Genomic DNA, 21968 nt, shown 5'->3' with positions numbered 1-21968 from the left:
ATGGCTTAATCCCTATTACACAGTAATAGGATTTATAGTAAATTTGGAATGAAATTAAAGCGTATTTTGCTATGTGTACATAAGCGAACATGACTTCGGATTAGTTTGGTCATATTTAGCCTAAAAGGTTTATTAAAAGTAAATATTTAATTAGAAGCACAAAGAATCAACGGGCACGTCATTAGTTGGGAATTACCCTTACCCGAGACAGCTGAAAAGTTTTGTGTAGTTTGCGGTTCTTGGTTTACTATACCGTGTGTTTTGTAGTACAAACCATGTCGCTTGTTACAACGATATCAAATACTGTGGGAGTTTCCGAACCAGCGGTTAAACTCCTTATAACGGTATATTCAGGTCGGTCAAGTATATTATATATTAATATTAAGCTTTATGTTAAAAAGACAAAGAAATATTGTTTTTATTTTTATTGTGTAGGTTGTTTAACTTAAATTTAACAAATATAACTAACAACACATACTTACCTTCCCCTAACACTTTCCACCAGCCTGATCTGTATCAATAATTTTCTACTGGTGCCTAATCTTGTTTAATGACTGAATTTTCGGTGCTAGTAAAGAATCCCCCCCCCACCTTATTTGCTAACCCCTAACCCTTAGGTTAGGGGGTTAGGTGTTGATGGTTAGGGGTTAGTGGTTATATGGGTTAGTGGTTAGCAAATAAGGTGGGGGGGGAAGATTCTTCACTAGCACCGAATTTTTTATCAAGATTGTAGAACATCTATTTTGTAAGGATTGCCATTACCCTGTTTTGCAAGGTTTAAGGTAACAATTATTAAATGTAAAACTAATATACACGGTAATACACCGTTATAACGATTGCAATTACTTCACTACATAAATAAGTTACATTAACTTTACTTCAACCCAACAGGTTACCCCCTCGCGTTGATACACCGGTTGTTTCCCTACAAGAAACACATATGGTTGCAATATGTTTACTTCACTATATCAAGTCTGTGTATGCTGTATTGGAACTATGGTACGTTGGTTTGTATGTTATTGTGGTTTCGTGTGTTCCCGTGTTATGATACGCTTGATGCAACACAAGTGTATATTAAATTGTTCATTTCTTCATTGAATAAATTAGGTAATTCCATTCGATACCTGTGATTTACTATTGTCCTGTATTTAAACGAACACCCGCTGGTTGTGAACATGAAATACACCTTATATAAACGTAGTGACATAATCTCATAATCTGGATATAAACAGATAAAAATAACGCCAAAGTTGCCAATGCTACAATGCCGACTGACCCCTTGTTCCTTACCCGATGTATAAATAATACATTCCATCCCCAGGTTTTGACGTTTATCATTCCTTGTTGTCTTTATCCGTACAATGGTTAATATTCAAGGTATTTGCTGCAACCTCAGTCATGGTGGGATTATCATTCCTATTTCAAATGGTAAGCTGCAAGAATATATTAAACGAAGTTGTAACAAAATTATTCATATAAAACTGTGTTCAAAACCATTCATAGTGTTAAGGCTGTTTTTAAATTTCTTACAGGCTAATTGATCACTTTTAACCCTGGCCAAAATACATGTTTTGGTTTTGCCTTTTAGTAGGTGTTCCGTGAAGTGTATATTATCTATAACTATGTCATATTAGGTTTTGTTGCAAGGTGCAACAAATGTTTTAAGTTGAAATTTAAATAGAGTCAAATTATATTGCCATAAGCTGAGTTAAATACAACAATAAATTTGTCATTTAGGTGTGATTAAAATAGGAAAACAATAATCAATTTAACAGGAATGATAAATGCAACAGTAATATTAATGCATATGTAACCACACAGGGGTACCTCGTGTACGGATATTCGGTATATTCCACGTCAGGATACGACATTAACTGGTGCATGCCGCAGTGTATATTGACACTAAGGATGATTGGTGAGTGGTGTTGATGTAATGTATTGTGGGAGCAACTATGTACAAACCATATACACAATATACACAATATAGTTTGCAACATAGGCACCAAACTGGGGGTGGCAGGGTGGGCAGGCCAACCCTGGAATTTTCTGCACTGTTTTAATCAGTAAACATTGCAACCAATAAGTTAGATTTGTTTCACAGGATTGTGTGTCTAACTATCCCTGCCACCCTGGGTTTTAAATAGTTTGGTGCCTGTATTAATAATGATATTCATTATAACACCAACCATGGGGGGAGGTTTACTTCCTGCTTTTACCCCTTCAGAATTTTAACTAATTGCTTGTTATTGATTAAAGGAGACGCAAATATAAACAAAATTGTGTTTGTTGGTAAAACAACAATTGTACTCCATATTTATTTGCTACACAACAATTGCTGATTATTTAACATCTAATATTCTGATTTAAGAGTCTGTATACATGCGCTGTTACATAAGGGGTATGGCTGGCACCCAAGGATAAATAAGTTACAAACATTATTGTTACCAGGTTTGGCATGGGACGTATATGACGGACACCAGAAACATGTATGTAAGAATGGTTTAATAATATGCTTTTGTATTCTTATTAATTGTTTAAATTATTAATGGTGTTTTATTCTTGTATTTTATATATCCAGGGCTACTATTGCAACACAGTTTCCATATTTATGATATTGTTCTTATTTATAAATTAAGTCCTTCTTTTTGCTTTAACTTAGAATAACTAATGTTTTCACTTTAATTTGATTTAATATTTTTCGCAGGAAAGTTTAAACAAAGACCAGCAAGAACGAGGAATCAAAGATATTCCAAGTTTGATCGAAATATTTGGGTTCAATTATTTTTATGGAGGTTATATAGTTGGCCCCCAGGTACGACATTGTCATCTTGTTTATGAAGAATGTTCACGTAAAACTGGAGTGTAAACTTACCCAATATCTAAAGATTTTATCTTTTATAATGACATGCCTAAATTTCAAGGTCCTTACCCAAGTAGCACAGGAAACTTTACCTGCATATTTTATGCACGAGGTGGTTTGTAGGTTATTTCTGTATAATTTGCTTCCGTTAACACTGTTAACAGCTTAGCAAGTTCGTGTAATGCTCATATGTGTCCAATTCTCTACTATTAACCACACAAAGTTATTTATTGTTTTTATGCAAAACGTTTATTAAGTCAAACATAACATAATTCAAAAAGAATTCTTTTAAATTTTTTTAACTCTAATTTCCATCAATTTGTTGTTTAATTATTTATTTCAATAAATTAGTTCATGATAATTGATCTAAACACCATGTTCACCCTCCATAGTTTCCGCTTCAAAGATTGCGATCGTTATTGAACGGGGAGCTCACTGACACTCCCGGTGGTAAACCTAACAGGTGGGTTGGGTAAAAATAAAACTCATATTTAAAGGTTACAAAATGAATATGACATCATCACCCACATTATGACATCATCACCCACATTATGACATCATCACCCACATTATGACATCATCACCCACATTATAAATTAATAATAAATATTGGTTGGTAGTCATGGGATTGTTATTCAAATTATGACATAAACGCTTATGTTTTGACATCATTACTTACATTATGACATCATCACCTACATTATGACATCATCACTTACATTATGACATCATCACTTACATTATGACATCATGATTACAGTTTATTCCCTGGTTTTCGTCGATGTGCATCGGGAACCCTCATGCTCGCCTGCCAAGCTTCTCTCGCTTCAATGTTTAACCCACTTTATTACACAACAATCGAGTTTCAGGTTCGTTGGAAACAATCGGATAATTATTTAATAAATAAGTTATAAACACAAACACGCCTAAGGTTTAAGAAATGTATTTTATTTTCAAGAATCACAAAAATCTTTTCATTGTTGAAACCTCCACTCATTGTTTAACTTGGGTGTCGCGCCCTCGCTTCTTTCTTTGATTAAATCATTAAACGTAAATATGTTTTTACCAGTATCGTGTTTTAACAACTTTGTCGATATATTCTTTCTTTTCACTTTAAATATTCTTTAATCTTCGCTGCTAAACATAGATACAAACATATTTATTATTATTATGCAATACTAACAACAATGATATATTCCAGACGTCCCCCTTCTTATACAAAGTTGGTTACGTTGCCATCACTGGTCATGTTACGTTGTTTCAATATGTTGCCATCTGGGTGGCTAATGTGAGTATATGGTGTAACATGGGATATAGGCTGTGCCGGATGTTGCCATCATCTAATGAGCTAAACCACAGTTTTTCTACATTTTTGACTGCGTGTCGCAATCACTTTTAATCTTTCAAGAACTCAACTTTTAGAATAATAGTATATGCGGTATTTGTGATCGATTAGTTAACTCTGGGCAATTCCTGAAGTTTGAACCACTAGTTCGAAAGCCATGTGATGAATCCTACACGAGGATGAGATGGTTGAAGCTTTCATCCGTTTTTATAAAATGTTATTTCTGCAACTGTAGCGAAAATTTGTTCAAAACCATTTACTGTTATTTAACAAGTAAAGTGATATAAAGTTACAACTTCTTTACCCACCATGGCCATTGTTCATCATTACCGTTGTTGATTTCCCAGGAAGGTTCTTGTATAATATCGGGGCTTGGTTACAAGACACATGATGGCGGGCGTGTAACATGGGATGCTGTTGGTAACGTTAAGTTGAGGGGGTTCGTTTCCGCAACCAGTTTTCAAGATGTGATTAATTGTTTTAATATTAATACAAATGGATGGGTGTTAAGGTAGGTGGGTTGAATATTACTTTAATAAATACTCACGAAAAGTGGTGCAACCAATTCAACGTTCATATGGTGCCTGCCCCCAACCCATAGGTTACGGGTTCAAGGCTCGCCACTACTGTGGGTGTGTCCTTGTTATAATGCATGTACCTGTCCCACCGTGAAAGAATAAAACAAGTTACATTCACTCAACTTACATAAACATGTTAACCACAGATACGTTTTCAAGCGTCTCCGATTCATCGGCATCCGCTTGGTGTCCCACCTTTCAACTTTATACTTTCTTGCATTATGGCACGGTTTGCATGAAGGCTACTTCACTTGCTTCACTTTTGAGTTGTTGGTGATGACTGTTGAAAAACCTGTAAGTAGAGACTTGTATTGGACATAATATATAGTAGGGGGGATGGAACATGTTTTCATTATATTTTCTCGTTGCATTTGGTAGTAAACAACGAACATACTTGGAAATTATGCGCTAAAGGTGTCCTTATGCATGTGGAAGTTTGGTAATGGGGCAACTATGGCTTGTATCACATGTCCACCAACTGTATGACCTCTCATAAGGAATAGAATGTTCTTAATTGCTTTACCCAACTAATCCACAATAATGTTTCATGTTGTGTAGAGTTGTAAAATATGGGTTTTTAATATAAGGTTGTTGCAAAGATATTCAACTATGTTGTAATTATTAAGTTATGAAGGTTGCAATAGTAACTGATAGAATAAGGTTTACTTTTTATAATGTGTTACTTATTTATTCAACAACTAGTATACACCCTCCACAGATGTTATCCATGATCAAAGAGCTGTCAATCATCCAATACATGAAATCCCACCCCATATTATCATGGATACCAACTATATGTGGATGGGTGTACCTGCATACGCTGCTGGGGTACGCCGTTATCGACTTTGCATTGCTTAAGTGGGGCATTTATTCACCGGTGAGTTGTAGTTTTACTTTGTGGGGTGACGGGCCAACTCTCGTCTAAAACCCATGGACTGTAGCACATTTTAGCCATAACTGTAGAACAGTGGTCTTGCTGCTACCACCATTGTGGGCGTATGTATCCTTGGGCAAGACAAAATTGTCTAAATTGTCAGCCATACAGAAAAACAATCACCCATAAGGGCCATAAAATTACATACATGATATTTGATAACTCGTAAGCGGGCACGAGGTGTATGAAACAGAACACCCGTGTTATAACGACTGTTGTTGCCCCGCCATGCGAGGATAAATAAGTTACATACGTGGTAACTTGTATGCTGGCATGAGGTGTATGAAACAGAACACCCGTGTTATAACGAATGTCGTTGCCCGCCATACAAGGATAAATAGGTTACATACGTGGTAACTTGTAAGCGGGCACGAGGTGTATGAAACAGAACACCCGTGTTATAACGACTGTTGTTGCCCCGCCATGCGAGGATAAATAAGTTACATACGTGGTAACTCGTAAGCGGACACGAGGTGTATGAAATAGAACACCTGTGTTATAACAACTGTCGTTGCCCCGCCATGCGAGGATAAACAAGTATCATGCCCCATGCCCCATACATAACCCTACCCACCCCACACACAGGTCTACACATCAGTATATTACTACGGACACCTTTCATTCTTGCTTTTGTTCGTTTTACTTAAAATTCAAAATTTCTTCAAAAACAAAGAAGAACATGTTAAGACGAGCTGATGACGTCATAATGAAATTGATGATGTCATGACGAAAAAACATGCATTGTGACATGAATGCTGTATTGTTACTTTATTACATCATAGTAACACCATGACGTAACAATGATATTTATTAAACAGATAATCGATTCTGTTAGAATATATTCTAGATTTGCTAAATAGATTTAACTTTATTTGTGATTTAACGATTTTTGGTGAAAGGAAATTCTCTGCAATGCAAAATATGCCAATGAAAGAAAAAGAATAATTAATTATTTTTAAAGTTGAGTAAATATATTGCTTTTACCGTGTGTATGTTGGTTTTACTGTAATGTACCGTTCTGCTATTTGTTATTATATTGCTACAACCTGTAAGTACTCAAAATATAATTGGTTTTAAATTTTCCGAATTGACATCATAGTACTCTATGTGACGTAACAATGTTCATTGTTTGTTCATTTTTATGAAGAATTGTTGGAAAATATAAAGCAGACGTTTATGTTAGAATGTTATAACTCGACAGCGAACATGAGGTATAAAAGTAGGTTGAGGGAAGATGGGACACGATGGCACATTGTATCCAAATATCCGGATCGTGTTTTGAACAATTAACAACGGTTTATGAGAGTCGAAAAGTTTTACAATTCATTAAATGTTCTTTGATTACTACTAAATGGGACGAGGAGCTCAAAATATGTCCAATCTTCCCCCGCCTTACTATATATGACCAGCGTCGTGGGGCAACGGTTAACGCACCTGGATTTAGGTTACAGGTTCGAGGCTTAACGCTGCTACCATTGTGGGCGTATGTGTCCTTGGGCAAGACACTTAACAGCAATAGCTAGAATAATGTGGTCACTAATGGGCTGGCCAATTAGTTGTCAGCCATAGATAAAATAATCACCCACAAAGTAGCATATTATCGACAATCGTTATAACACGGGAGTTCTGTTACCTTATAATCCTAAAGGCGAGAACTACTAATCAATCAGTATCGCCACGCGGAGCGCTGATTGTTATTTCGCTCCTCTCGCTTTGTGACGTCACACAGTAGCTGCATGTGGTGTATTGTAGTGAATGTATTGTTAGTTAAGGTGCTTTGTAAGATGGTGCGCTGGTGTGGATGTTGTATGGTGGTCGTGAGTAAATTCTAGTGGTGTATGGTTATTTATATACTATGTATACATATACAAGTTCCTATATATAGTGGTATATATATTAATGTGGGGGAAAATGGGACACCGTTCATTTTATTTTCTCTTTCCATTTGGTAATAAACAAAGAACATTCAAAAAATTATAAAACCGTATCCTCACAACTTCCACAGACAGTTGTTAATGGCTTGAAACACGAACAAGCTATTTGGATATTATGTGCTAAAGGTGTTCCGTCCTACCCCATCCTACTATACCATGTAGAATAAAGAATATACCCGCGTAGATAATAGGTTTTATAAGATGGATGTAAAAATATCTTTGTATGTAACATGTCCACTCAACACACGATAGATATATAATATATATAAATATACAATATCTTCCCATTTATAATGGGATATGGCTTATACTAATCGCAGTATACATAACATAGGGTGGTGGTTACTTTGTGGGAGTGTTTGATAATCCCTGCCGATATTAACCGGCCATGTTTCGTGGCCGTAAGTAATGTCACGACACTGTCGGCGCTGTAGAACAGTGCTGGTTAGCGCATCTGCCCCAAGACTGGTGAGTACGAAGGCTTGCCGCTGTCACCATATTGTGGGCTTGGTTTTCCTATAACGACCATTGTTGCCCCTTCATATAATGATAAATAAGTTACATTCATTTAAGAAATAGCCCCGTACCGATTATTGACATCACAATATGTTCGTCGGATGTCATTTCGCTTTGTGACGTCATACACCACTCGCTGCACATGTGTGACGTAATAATACGTCATGTATAACCTGTTGGAAAATCGAAGCCCCCTGTCACATAGATATTACTGATGTTTCCAATCCACCAACTAACAATCAATCACACCCACCTCAACGCATCGACGACCATATTTACTTCCATGAAATAAGATTAAGTTTATTCAACAACGATTCGCTTTTAAACGAAGATTAAAAATCGTCATCGATTCCTAGTAAAGCATGAACCGGTGTGGGAATAAATACTTGATTTTCTCAAGTAGTTTTTACCTGTAGCGTGTTTTAACGACTGTCGTTTGCTGCTAATTCCCTCCCCTTTGTTGTTTTAACTAATCTAATCTTCGGTTTCATATTTGAAGACACCAATAACAATTTACGTTTATGTGGCTGTATAATATATGACGTCATTAAAATCTTTGTGACGTATTAAAGTTTTTTATTATTACGTCATAACTACTCAAAAATCTCGTTCTCACGTATAACCTACGTCATTATACATTGGCAGCTTACGCGAATCACCGACTTATTTGTTCTTACAAGATTATTACGTAATAATGGGAACATCCGTTTCGTTTGTTTACGTCACAAATTATTTTGTTGGCGAATCCATTGTTTGCAGTGATGCGACGCGGTGACGACGACGGAAATGACATCACGATTAGTTTGAAAGTAAATAAAGTCAAGCTGGGTTCGGGTAAAAGGTTTATATTGAAGTGGTTGGTTGGTAGTTGTAGTTGTGGGTATGACGTAGCATGTGATGACGTAACATGCAGTGTTACGTCAGGACTTTAAATATAATGACGTAGGTACGCGCGATTGAATTATTTCGTTTATTAAGAAATATAGATTGTTAGATTGTAAGGCAGGGCAGCGAGTTTGATACATTGGTATATATATATATACTTGAGGTTAGAATGTTAAAAATTTATCTTTTCCATCACAATAACAACAACGGTAATATTCAATTATCATAGCGAAGAGATGGAAACTAACGGCAACACGACAGTCGTTATAACATTTATATGAAACATTATGTATATACAAGTGTCCATCTTACCCCGCATAAATAATCAACAACAGTTGTTAATGTGACAATGATTCCAAATATTGGATTCAATTAATATTAGAAGTTGTAGAAAAGGTTCAAATGTAGCTTCCCACTTCTAGGAAACCAGAGTTTCAAAATCACGACAAAAAATCTAAAGTTACGAGTCACGTGGTAACATTCGAGATGAGTGTGACGTCACATGGGTAAATTAGAAGAAGGGAAGTCAGTGAGGCGTGGCAGGGTTGGTTGGTGGGTATGGGGCGTATGCATGTACTTGGTAACGCTTGGTATGCAGGACTTTTACGCCTATAATAATCTACAGCAGGGGGGAGGAGGTAGTAGCAAACTATGGACTGGGTTATAAAGCTTGTTGTTGTAGTAACGGTATATATAGGGTATATATGTAGATAATTTGCAAATATTAGGCGGCAACATCAAGTATAAGGCTGTTAACGCGATAAAACAAAGTTGATAAGCTGATGGTTGGTGTGACAGAGTAAACGTGGCCGTATATGAGGGTTTGTTATGGAGGTATAACGTTATGGTTGTATATAGAAGTATGGGGGAAGATGGGACACCTTTAGCACATAATATCCAAATATCCTGATCGTGTTTTAAACAATTAACAACGGTCTACGGGAGTAGTGAGGATACGGTTTTATAATTTTTAAGCGTGCTTTGTTTACTACCCAAATAAGACAAGAAAATAAAAAGAAAAGGTGTCCCATCTTCCCCACTTTACTATATACAGTGCATGCATATATGTAAATACACGGGTATTATATGTTAAGCACAGAATAAGATATTAAGTATTTTGTATGTGGCGTTCCTGGGTGAGTGTGCCTGTATATTAATACGTCATAAACGCGTTTATTGTTCTAGTATTCTCATAAATTATTGATTCGCGACCTTTTCGCTTCTGGATTATTTTTCTTAATTGGATTTGGTTTATTCGAATGTTTAGCATTGTTGTAATTCCAGATTAACACGAATGTATTGTGACGTCATAACATCGATAAATCCGCTTTATATTATTAACCGCGTAACAAGCTGTGAAAGCTTCCTGTACATTTATTTAAACCGCATGACGTTTATTGGGGAGGAAAATATTGTTCTTATTGGTTTGCCTTGATTTGCAGTTGACCAACCAGTAAAGTTAAGTAATGCCGTTGTTATGAGACATTTGATAACAATACCATAATTACGAAAGACGATATTTTAATATGGGTTAAAATATTTGTTTACGATTTATAAACCGTCAGACGTTATTAGATTTGTGAAGTAAGATTGATCGTTTGTGAGTCGTCTGTTACAGTTATAACTTGCCAGACTAAAAGTTACAGTTTTAATTTAATTCCAGTCGCTTTTGTTGGTTTTATCAGAAATTAGATTCGTTTCTGTTTCGCTTTGTGTACAGTGTGCGGCAACTGGCAATTACTGCAGGTTTTTGACCAATTCGCGCCGTGTGTGTCTGGAGCGTCAACACTTAATAAGAGGCGCCGTGTGAACTTGTAGCATACGAGTTGTACTGTGGTAGTCGTAAGGTTGGGCAGGTGGACAAGTAGGCGCAGTGATTTGTTGTATAAACCAATGTATATTGGTCAAATAACATAAGTTACAGCCTTGTAAAAGTCGGCGAATACTTAGCCCGTAAGTAGGTGTATGAGGTAACCGCTACGTATGGCAGAGTTAAACGACACAGTTGTGGTTGAGTTGTTAACATTAGCATTCATGCGAAAATATCGCCCACAAAGTCGCATGCTTGGTAACTATTGTAGAATCACGAAGGTACAGTCTATGTCCGGTGTGGTTTGCTGTATATGGGTTAACTAACAGTAGTTCGCATAGTTAGTAAAATGCATGTGTGCTGTGTGAGGACCATGTATATATGACGGCATTAATAGCAAAGCGATTTCATAACCTTTGTTGTCAAACAATAACATTGGTGAAAGCTGGTTTATAAATATAAGCAAAACACTTGAGCAGATATATTTATAAAGCCTTTATCGTAGTTACAGTTAATCTCATAGGCCAGTATAAGTTTGTATGATACTACCGGCATAGTTAGTCGTATACTGTCCTGGTATATTGTTTATTGGGCGTGGTATTTGCTACGTTAAGGTAATTGACCTAAGTTAGATTAGCTGTAAGAGATGGAAAGAGAATCGATCCGCATTTACCCGATTGCTGTTGCTGTTGCTCCATCTAAGTAATTGCCCCCCCCCCCCTGATAACATCTATGTGTTAGTGTATTAGCTTCCCAGCACTTTGCAACGGAGGGGAATTAGTTTGGTTCCACAGCAAGATAAGAATGAAGGATTAATGCGTTTCCTATATTGACGTTTATCTTACAAGAAGACCACGTGGTCGGTAATGGGCTTCATTCCCCTGCGTTGGATCAAAGACTAAATCCCATACACTTCAATGGTCGCCTATGTGACAAATTATAAATCTTATTTCTCGCAGAATCTTAAGCAATCTTTGTTGATATTTTCTTCATTTATTGGAATATTTTACCAACGTAAACAACAAGAACAAGAACACAAGTAAAGGTAAAGAAGTTTAAATTTATTCCTATGTACGTTGCATGTGATAAAGCAAGTTAATCTTCACACAGCAGGTGAAAACTTTCACTAATTAACATTAATTAATAATTTATGCAAAAAGTTTTGACATGCGTTCCGTAAAGTTGTTAAATATGAAGTTTTTATAATTTAGTTTTACAAATATTCCGAGTATCCAAATATATTGCGATATTAATGTAGAAACCAAATGTTAAACAAAACCTGATGCTTTAGATTCGTTTAGAGCAATGTTTAATTTATTTAAAATCCAAAATATTTTGGCGGGAATATATTTTGCTTCCGGTGTCAGAAAAAAATCGTTCCCCCGCAAAAATCGTTCCCATTGACCTTTGACCCTCGATGACAACATTCGTGAAAACAGTTCCACTCCAACCAAATACGCCGTTGTGTATACAACTATATTGAATTTTTTCATCTTTATTTCAATTATACTTTTATCTCTTATGAAACATATTGTGTATAAACTACGGGACTGACTGTACATGTAAAATGTGCTTAATATTAATAAAGTTGATGAGAACATAAAAACCTTATTTGTTGCGTAAGTTTGAATTCTTATTGTGACGTTTATATTACCAAAGTAAAATTTGGCAGCATTTATTTATATGACTGTAAATACTGTTAATTAATCATCAATTTTCTTTTCAATTTGTTAACAGTTGATTTAATTGTTTGTTTATTGGTTTGGTTGTGCCTGGATTGGATTTTGGGTTTAATTGTAAGGTTCGGGCGTGGAATATAAGTGTTTTGGCCTAATAAAAAGCTTACTGACTTATACCACATATGAGAAAGACCACTCGTAAAATCTGAAATCTGTGCCTATACCTCCAACTAAATCTCACATCTACCGCAGTGCGAGAATACCATGACACTCAATAGGTTAACAACGAAAAAACATAAATATAGGTATTCCTGACAACATTTTGCACATATGAAATGAAGTGTATCCTGCAATATTTCATCAATGTTGTGAAAAATGGCAATTACGTGACCACCACTTCATGCGCATGCGCAGTTTGTAAAATGAGAACGATATTTTCGGGGAACGATTTTTTTGCGACACCGGTGTTAATATTCTGACGTCACAAGCGTCGATTATTTGCTGGAACAAAGGCGTTTATGACGTAACTAAGTCAGCCACCCAATATAACAATTGAGTTTTGTAAATAAATTACAAGACTTGAAGTACTTGAAGCAATCGTGTGTTAGTGCCTTGTGAATTATTCATGTGAAATAATAAGCGGACCCTAAACAAAGTTGTCGTTTTTAATTTGCTGAAACTGGATCATTCCAAGAATTGTGCTGATCTAAATTCGTGTGGATCTTATTTCACGATGGTATTAATATACATGGGCTGTGTGCAGTAATTGAAAACTTCACTATGTGATGAATAATTTATGAGAAGTTTAAAAGGGTGGAGTTAATTGCATTGAGTTGCACGGGGTGTGAATTACATCAACTATATTGTGCGTTTAATTAATCCAACTTTTTAAACATTTTAGAGCTTATTTTACGTTTGCTACTAGACATAACTTTTTATTATACATTAAAAATCATTCTTTTGGTAAAAAGTTAACTTTTATTTTACGAACGTTTCATCTGCCCTTCAAGCAAAACAGGCTACCACACAAAAACACCCCTAGAGCTATTTACTCGTACAATACTTACCACTATGTATCAAAACATACAGCTTAACTTAATGCATGGTAAAATGGTTTAAACAAATATCTGTGTGACGTCGTATATGACGTCACTTCCGTGGAAAATAGCAGTTTAGCCACGTGTGTTACGAATATTTAGTTCCGGTTCGAATAATAGGGATAAACAAAGTTGTCACAAACTAGTTAGGGGGTTTGTGGGTGGTCGTGACGTCATGGGTATGTGACGTAGGGGAAAGGGGTAATCATTGATGCGGAACGAACAAACACGCAACTTTGTTGGGGAGTAAATAATTTCATTCGATCTAATGTATCAGGTGTTAAAGTAGAATGTGTTTTGTTGATGGCCGGGCAAGGGGGTGGCATAAGGGAGTGGGGAAACTACATCATGTCATATTTATTTATTTGATTACAATAACATTGCTATTTTAATCAACGAAGAGATGGAATTTACAGCGAAACGGCGGTCGTTATAACACGCTATTGATAAAATAGATAAAAAAGCATTCGCTACATTCGTGTAAAAAGTTCTTTCCATAATTTGTATACACTACACACACATGCGGGTTATAATTGGGTTCGGTGATTGAAACATAAGGGCGAGCATGTTATGTTCCTCAACGTCGAGTTAATGCATTTTGTGGTCTGTTGTCGTTACGGTGGTGGGGCGAGCACTCATGTATTAACACGCCTTGCCACCCATAACACATGGTGTTCGGCTCATGTTACTTCGTACTTACTTGAGGAGTTTGTGGGAATTGCAAGCAAAGAATACTTCGCACGCAACGCTATTGTGACGTAACTAATCCACTTGTCACGTGACACCACCTTATTCACGCTTCATCGAACATCAAATACGTCACAATACCGATTATTTTCGCTAATTCGTTAACATTATTACGTCACCGATTAATCATTGTGTTTTACATTCCTACTATGTCGTCATATTACACAACGATTGTTACAGGACAATGGTCGCTTATCGAGCTTTGGCGCCTTGGGTCGTCACGGTCGTTGTGATGTCATCATGTTGCATTATGACGTCATACGCGTCATCCACAACAGTAAGGAAGAGCGTCTACCTTCGCGAGGATTCGAACTCAGGTATAATGGTTGTGGAAATATTTATCATAATATGTGTGACATATTTGTTAAGGTGCGCGTGTTTTGTTTCATAGACCTCGTGCGTTACCACGTGTGTAACTTTCTGGGTGATTGTATATTTATCATTTATCCAACTTCATACCTTACGTCACCACACATTGTTACGTATCCAACCCAAACAATGCTTATTATCCAGGAACAATAGTCGAGGAAATATCCGACGTACTTAACATGAGGATCTCAAGAAACCGAAGACAAAATTTCCAACAATTAAGTCAGAAGTTAATTACGTCGAACCCGAATCCGAGTCCCGAGGAATTAGTTAGTTGGTTGTCGCTTGACCGAGTAACAGGGCGGGTAACGTTGGCTCGTCGGTTGGATAGAGAGGAGTTATGTGTTGATTCCGTTGTATGCTCCATAAGAATGCAGGTATTTACCGAGGTTATGTGCGGAACTATGAACAACATAACAGCCATATTTTCGCTATGTATGTAATAACATGTATATACTGTGGGGTAAGATGGATATAGCAGATAATATTACATATTTTCGAGGTTTAGAATGATTTCATATCTGGCAACAACAGTTAATACGTTTAAATATTTTCTTTTGTCGTTTGAAACCCATAAAGTAACGTTTCCGTTCCCAGGCCCGCACATACACTTGTGTTAATATTATTCTAACGAAGATTTTCCGCCAAATTATTTTACGTTTCGATTTCCTTACAGAACGCGGGTATATTGTTTTCAAGGAGTCCGGGGAATATGGGATGTTATGTGCTAACGGTGGCCATCTTACCCCAACGCTATTTTTCAATATTTTCTTTTATAAGATCCATAAATAATTTCCCTCTTCAATTAAATTTATGCTCTCTACCCCCCCTCCAGATTTACGTCCACACGTCGTTCCGCATGGTTTACCTTGATGTCGTCATAATCGACGTAAATGAGCACGTTCCAGAATTCTCGTCCCGATATATTTTGATCAATGTTAGCGAAGACGCGAGACCTGGTGACGTCATATCACTGGATAAATACCAAGCAGTGGACCGTGACGCAGGTATGTCGTGCGTAACAATGCCCCCTTGTTACGTTTCAACACATCATTGTTACATCACGACTGTCGTTTTGTTTGCAAACCACTGCTTATTATAAGGTTAATTGCTCGTTACCCATTTCAACCAAATGCTCTTTCATTTATGTTAATTTTTACCGTGTTTTACCGACTGTCACTCTGCCATTAATTTCCATATCTTCGCTATGTTAATTAAACATGTAATCAAAGTTATAAACAAGTCACACCCAACCTCCCAGGCAACAACTCCATAATAACTTACACATTGAGTCAAAGCAACGAGTTTCGTCTTGGTCAATATTTTGACGAGACAGGATCCCAACATCTTCATATTGAAGTAGTAAAGCAACTTGGTAAGTACTGACCGTACAATATACTTTGGTGCCGTCCTATTACCTTTTTCAGCAAAAAAAATTAAAATAGAAATTAATTTTCCAAGAAAATAAACAACGTTTCAAACTTATGTGTTACCGCTGGTGCGCTGGACCCCACAAACAACACAGCGTTGTTGGTTTGTTACATCACAACAATATTATGTTACGTACCAGAAAATTATTCGACCGTCAAAGATACAATGGGACAACTCCACCCCACACCCTATAACTTACACAAATCCCTTAAATTGCAGATTACGAAAAGAAACAACTTTACCGCCTCACCCTTACAGCACGTGACCATGGAGAGCCTTCATTGACCAATCACGTGCCTTTACAGGTCAGAGTGACGGATGTCAATGATAATGAGCCATTGTTCGACCGGAAGGTGAATATAATAACCATTGTGGCGTCATATACTGTTTATATTTACGGACAGAGACTTATATAACTGTAGCTTCGCGACTCTAAACTAGGGTTGTTGATTGTTAAAATACGAACAACAAACATCCATCTTACATCACAGTAAATATTGTGGCAACATAAACAGCATTGTTACGTAACACACGACATTTAAATAAAACTATTCACCCATAACCACGATTGTGACGTATGCATCGTGTTTTAGAATCTCAAACAATGGGTTGCAGTCATATTAAAACTACCTGCATCGTTAACACTGCACGCGTCGCATAAAAGTGATTGTTCTTCAACAACCCTGTATTGTTACGTAGGAATATTCGATTGTCGTAAGAGAAGACGCTGCACCTGGGTACGTAGTGTCACGTGTGCACGCAGTGGACCATGACGAGGGTAGATACGGCTTGGTTCGTTATTTCATCGCTGGTAGGAACCAGGGGAGAATGAATGGTTTGTTTGACATCGACCATGAGACAGGGGAAGTGACGTTGAAGAAACCACTGGACCGTGAAGCGTCAAACAAGTAAGTCACGTGGTTGGTGCAACGTAATAATTGTGATTGTTACGTCATAAAATTTCTTTAATCCAAATTTTCCGCGCTCTGTACCGCCAACTTGCGACCACATATACTTAACGATACAGCGTTTAATTACAAATGTTTTGACAATGAATATATATGATGTCTTTTAAAATCGTTATGAACTTGTAATACATTTTGCCGCGTTTTATCATTATATGACATCATAATGATCATTTAATTTATAATAATGGTTCCTTTGTTTGTTTTAGATTGATCTTGTTTATCGAGGCACGTGACCAAGATGGTTTGGCGCCAAAAGTTGGAAGATGTCGATTGGTTATCCACGTGACTGACGTCAACGATAATCAACCAATAGTGAGCGTGAGTTATATTGCTAACCACGTGGGCGATACAGGTGAGTGGTTTGTATACATGGGGTTGTTTACATTATATTATGTGAGGGTGTTACATAAATACCACCTACAATGGTTCACATAACTTTTGTTAAATCATTTATTGCATGCTTACAAAGTTGTGTGAAATGTAGTTTCGGGTATTTAGGTTGAATATTTAGCACTGGTATATTGAGTTAACATTATAATCCCCAACACTGTATGTTGAAATAGAAATTCTGTTATTACAGTGCTCATTACACCAACCACCCGGTATAACACTAATTACTTAAACACCCACGCAGTTTACATCTCTGAGTCTTCGCCTTTGAAAACATTCTTCGCTTACGTCAGCGCTAAAGACAATGACCTTGAATCTAATGGTGAAGTCGAATTAATGATCGAAACATTTATCCCAACTACCCGTGATGACGTGGGTGATGACGTCATCAAGTCACCTGACCCATACAGTAGCTTTGTATTGAACGACGATGGTATGTTGGGGGTCGGTAGAGCGTTGGACCGGGAAACACAACCACGATATGTCATCCAAGTTACCGCGTGTGATCTTGGTGTCAATCCTCTGTAAGTATGGCTACTGTGACGTAATAATTGTGCATATTGTGACGTGGCTGGTGTGCTTAGCTTCTATAAAAAATAGATCCAGCAAGATAATGGCCATAGTTTTATTGTATATATTTATGTGCCATGCAAACTGCACTATAGCAGTGACTTTAAATTAAGCATAAACCAACTAACCCTTTCCCTCAGGTGCACTAACCGATACATCGAAGTAATATTACTCGACGAAAACGACCACACTCCCCACTTTGAACACGATATATATAACATTTCTATGATGGAGGACACGGTGGTGGGTACAATGGTAACGACGATCACAGCCACAGATGGTGATAAAAGTAATCTGCCTGCTATGCGGCTCAACCATGTGAGTATAGACTTGAATGAGTGAATGACTTATTTATCCTCGCATGGCGGGCAACAACAGTTGTTATAACACGGGTGTTCTGTTTCATACACCTCGTGCCCACTTACAAGTTATCACGTATGTAACTTTGTTGGTGATTGTTTTTATGTTTTGGATTGGTAACTATACATCTACTATGTCTATAAGAGGTTAAACAATGAACATATGTTCCAATAGATAGAAACCCCCAACATATGTTGTTATCACTTCGATTTACGCAGGAGAACCAGATAGTAGCATCCACCAATGGTGACGTCATATACTCGGTATCTGGAGGAGATGGTTCGTTTTCCATCGATCCAAAGAGTGGGGAGATCATGTTGGTGAGGGCGTTGGATCGGGAGCAAGTGTCGAAGTGGAAGGTAGTGATAATACTTCTATATGAATTGTTAATGCTGTTCTGTAATAAACACTTTTATAATGGGGGTCGTATAATTAGTTTATGATTTAAAGATCTTGTGGCTATAGCTTGTTTTGTAAACCTAAAATACCAACATTTTCTTCCATGCTTATAATGCACCTGGCAACAGCGTATACGAATAACTTACAACGTCACAAACAATTCACAATCAATTTTGTCCTAGATTTTCGTGACTGCGCGCGATCGCGGTGAGCCTATGACGTCATCGAGTCATTGTACGTTGATTGTGACGGTTGATGACGTCAATGACAACGCACCAGTATTCAGCAACCCCCCTAACGACGAAACAACTATCTACGCAACAATACTACGTGATGATGTCATAACACGTATTCAGGTACGTCACTATTGCACATTATGACGTTGCAACTGCGAGTCCAACTAATGGCTTAGTTAATATATTTCGCCAATAACTAATATCATCGGTCTCATATTTAAATGGAAAATCTAATTTCTAGTTTTTCTCCACCACTTAAATATGCCTTTTTGTTTTGCACATCATCTCTATGTTTACTGTGTCAAATAAAATCTCTCCGCTAGACGGCAGTAGTAACAACGTAAATTACAGGCGGTTGATTACGACGAACAAAGCGACTTGAAGTACCGGTTGTTAAGCGAGGATGGGGTGAAACAGAATAAAGATATCAATTCTACTTTTGTTATTAATTCACAAACCGGTGACCTGAGATTGAATATGAGTCACGAGGATTTGAAATCAACATTGGGGTTGCATACTGTTACTATTGAGGTGAGGGTGTGTAAGGTGTGGTTATGGGTTTACTGTGGGGTAAGATGGGATACCGTTGGCACATAATATCCCATATAATACTGTGGGGTAAGATGGGATATCGCTAGCACATTTTTCATATTTGTCATAGTGGTTTTAACAATTAAGATAGATTTTGTTTACTACCATTAGTGCTTACTTGAATACATCAAGTGTTATATATTCCAGGCAAGAGACAGTGGCATCCCGATGTTACGAAGTCTTCGCCAACTTAACGTGATGGTTACCGAACGTGCCCAACTGCCCAAACACGTCATAAACCCCCCTAGTGACGTAGGCATGGGCAGTTCATCATTAGTGATCATCATTGCAGCGTTATCGGCCGCCATGTTGGTTCTTATCGTGGTCGTTATAGTGATTGTGGTACGGTGTAAAAGAGATACCAAGGTGAGGCTCTACCGCCATCTCGCGGTGTTAAATATAAGCTTTAACATTAATATATTTATCTTTAAACTGCTGAGGAAAATAGTCTAAATAAAAATATGCTAAATAATAGGCATTAGCTGTCTAAACAGCGCTGTCGTTAGAGCTATGCTCTCTTGTTATTGATGCTTTTCCTCAAGTAAGATAAATATTATACTACGCCTAAAATGAAGGCAGAACTGACATATATTTGTTCCAACAGACTGTTCGAACATACGTAGCCAAGGATGTTAAACATGATGACGTCACAGGAGCTACGTATCCTGACGTCACAGCAGCCACATATCATGACGTCACTGACCGGAAGTTAAACTTGATCGTAACCAGTGATGCGGAACGATCAACTTGGGGGAAGTCCCATGCTAGGTAAGTTGTGACGTATGTAGGGTGAAAGGTCCAATATGACGTCATACTAACCATTCATACGTCATCAGGAGGCCATCCACTAACTACGACACTGTTAGTGACGTCACCAGCGTATCGCACAACGTCATTACTACGTCATCACAATACCAACCCACGACCACTAGCGGCAGTGTTTACGAGAAGGTAAGTTGGCGGATGAATATTGAGATTATTATTGCGGAACGCGGAGTAACACGTTTATCCACCCAGAAACCAACGTCTGTTACGTCACAAACCACGTCACAATCCCATCATGACGTAGACAGTGGACGAGGCGACAGCGATCAAGATGTTTGCGTTAGTGACGTCACATTCGAACGAGGTACGTCACACTTATGTCATTCTTGACGTCATAATACATGGTACTAACCAATGTCTTTATAGGTTACGTAACAAACACCCAGCCACGTGATCACGTTAACCGTTGTGACGAACAATGCCTATTGTATGGTCATAGTGACGCGTGTTGGATGCCTGTCAACGAACAAGGTAGGTTGGTCATGAATGTGAATGAATGTAATTTATCCTCGCATGGCGGGACAACGACAGTCGTTATAACACGGGTGTTCTGTTCCATACACCTCGTGCCTGCTTACAAGTTACCAAGTATGTAACTTATTTATCCTCGCATGGCGGGCAACAACAGTCGTTATAACACGGGTGTTCTGTTTCATACACCTCATGCCAGCATACAAGTTACCACATATGTAACTTATTTATCCTCGCATGGCGGGGCAACAACAGTCGTTATAACACGGGTGTTCTGTTTCATACACCTCATGCCAGCTTAGAAGTTACTACGTGTGTAACTTTGTGGGTGATTAGGTTTTGTATGGATGACAAGCCATAAGTTACCACTAGGTTGCAGCAATCATTATTACACTAACCCCCCTCTATACAGACATGACCCATGATTACCCAAACACCTCAAGCCCCTTCGACAAACCATCTTACCCCCCAACCAACTTGCCCCCGATACCGGAGAAGTCACCCATCCAAAGTTATTGGTCCCACAGTGGGTCAGGTTCGAACCTTAGCTCTATATACTCAACCAAACCAAGCTTCCCACGAGAGGAATACGCAAGACACTTAACTACGAGCTTTAGAATTAATTCATCAACCGACAGTAATACGACTGGTTACGTCACAGAGCATGACGTATTATAAGTTCATTGTTACGTCACGTATTTATTTCCCGCCCACTGTGTCTTCAATAAAATCTTTTACACCACCCTTTCGTGCGGCTTTATTTTGTACACCACCCCATAGTCAGGGGTCACGTGGGTACTCACTGACGTCACGATATACGTCATGTGAAACACCACGTGACCTACAGCAGTCAAAAAGTTAAACTCATTGTTTTCTGGTTTTACGTCACAGTCGGAATATTAACAAACGCGTAATTATTTAATTAGTTAGCTGACGTAATAATGAGAATCGGTTATGGCTTTGAAATATAAGT

The 21968-nt window shown here is 37.7% G+C and overlaps 2 protein-coding genes across 2 annotated transcripts; both read left to right on the top strand.

The window, feature by feature from the left end:
* Positions 1-88: 88 nt before the first annotated feature.
* Positions 89-6894, top strand: LOC149741049 (lysophospholipid acyltransferase 5-like). Its single transcript, XM_089886799.1, has 13 exons — positions 89-354; positions 892-999; positions 1322-1428; positions 1822-1915; positions 2449-2486; positions 2705-2812; positions 3253-3323; positions 3621-3729; positions 4062-4148; positions 4553-4716; positions 4930-5077; positions 5502-5660; positions 6303-6894. Exons 1-13 carry the CDS (start codon positions 276-278, stop codon positions 6411-6413), a joined length of 1383 nt encoding a protein of 460 aa, XP_089742925.1. The 5' UTR covers positions 89-275; the 3' UTR covers positions 6414-6894.
* A 3607-nt stretch (positions 6895-10501) lies between these two features.
* Positions 10502-21739, top strand: LOC149741048 (protocadherin-18-like). Its single transcript, XM_089886729.1, has 19 exons — positions 10502-11907; positions 14566-14702; positions 14899-15131; positions 15590-15761; positions 16016-16129; positions 16405-16538; positions 16885-17093; positions 17360-17505; positions 17788-18067; positions 18254-18431; positions 18692-18832; positions 19055-19228; positions 19460-19639; positions 19847-20065; positions 20304-20467; positions 20536-20650; positions 20717-20828; positions 20891-20995; positions 21408-21739. The coding sequence occupies exons 2-19, from the start codon at positions 14570-14572 to the stop codon at positions 21671-21673; spliced, it is 3075 nt and encodes a 1024-aa protein (XP_089742855.1). The 5' UTR covers positions 10502-11907; positions 14566-14569; the 3' UTR covers positions 21674-21739.
* The last annotated feature ends 229 nt before the right edge of the window (positions 21740-21968 follow it).

Source organism: Ciona robusta, chromosome 1 (genome assembly GCF_009617815.1).
Source record: "Ciona robusta chromosome 1, ASM961781v2".
NCBI lineage: Eukaryota > Metazoa > Chordata > Ascidiacea > Phlebobranchia > Cionidae > Ciona > Ciona robusta.
The sequence above is the reverse complement of the archived record's forward strand: the minus strand, read 5'-3'. Positions and strand labels throughout refer to the sequence as shown.

What these genes read in the sequence shown, in the direction of transcription:
- LOC149741049 (XM_089886799.1), top strand. Translation starts at nt 276, where the DNA reads ATGTCGCTTGTTACAACGATATCAAATACTGTGGGAGTTTCCGAACCA. An exon ending in TATCATTCCTATTTCAAATG is followed by an intron (nt 1,429 to 1,821) that starts GTAAGCTGCAAG and finishes GTAACCACACAG; the next exon opens with GGGTACCTCGTGTACGGATA. An exon ending in GTTATATAGTTGGCCCCCAG is followed by an intron (nt 2,813 to 3,252) that starts GTACGACATTGT and finishes CACCCTCCATAG; the next exon opens with TTTCCGCTTCAAAGATTGCG.
- LOC149741048 (XM_089886729.1), top strand. Translation starts at nt 14,570, where the DNA reads ATGGTCGCTTATCGAGCTTTGGCGCCTTGGGTCGTCACGGTCGTTGTG. An exon ending in TGAAGTAGTAAAGCAACTTG is followed by an intron (nt 16,130 to 16,404) that starts GTAAGTACTGAC and finishes CTTAAATTGCAG; the next exon opens with ATTACGAAAAGAAACAACTT. An exon ending in GCGGCAGTGTTTACGAGAAG is followed by an intron (nt 20,651 to 20,716) that starts GTAAGTTGGCGG and finishes TTATCCACCCAG; the next exon opens with AAACCAACGTCTGTTACGTC.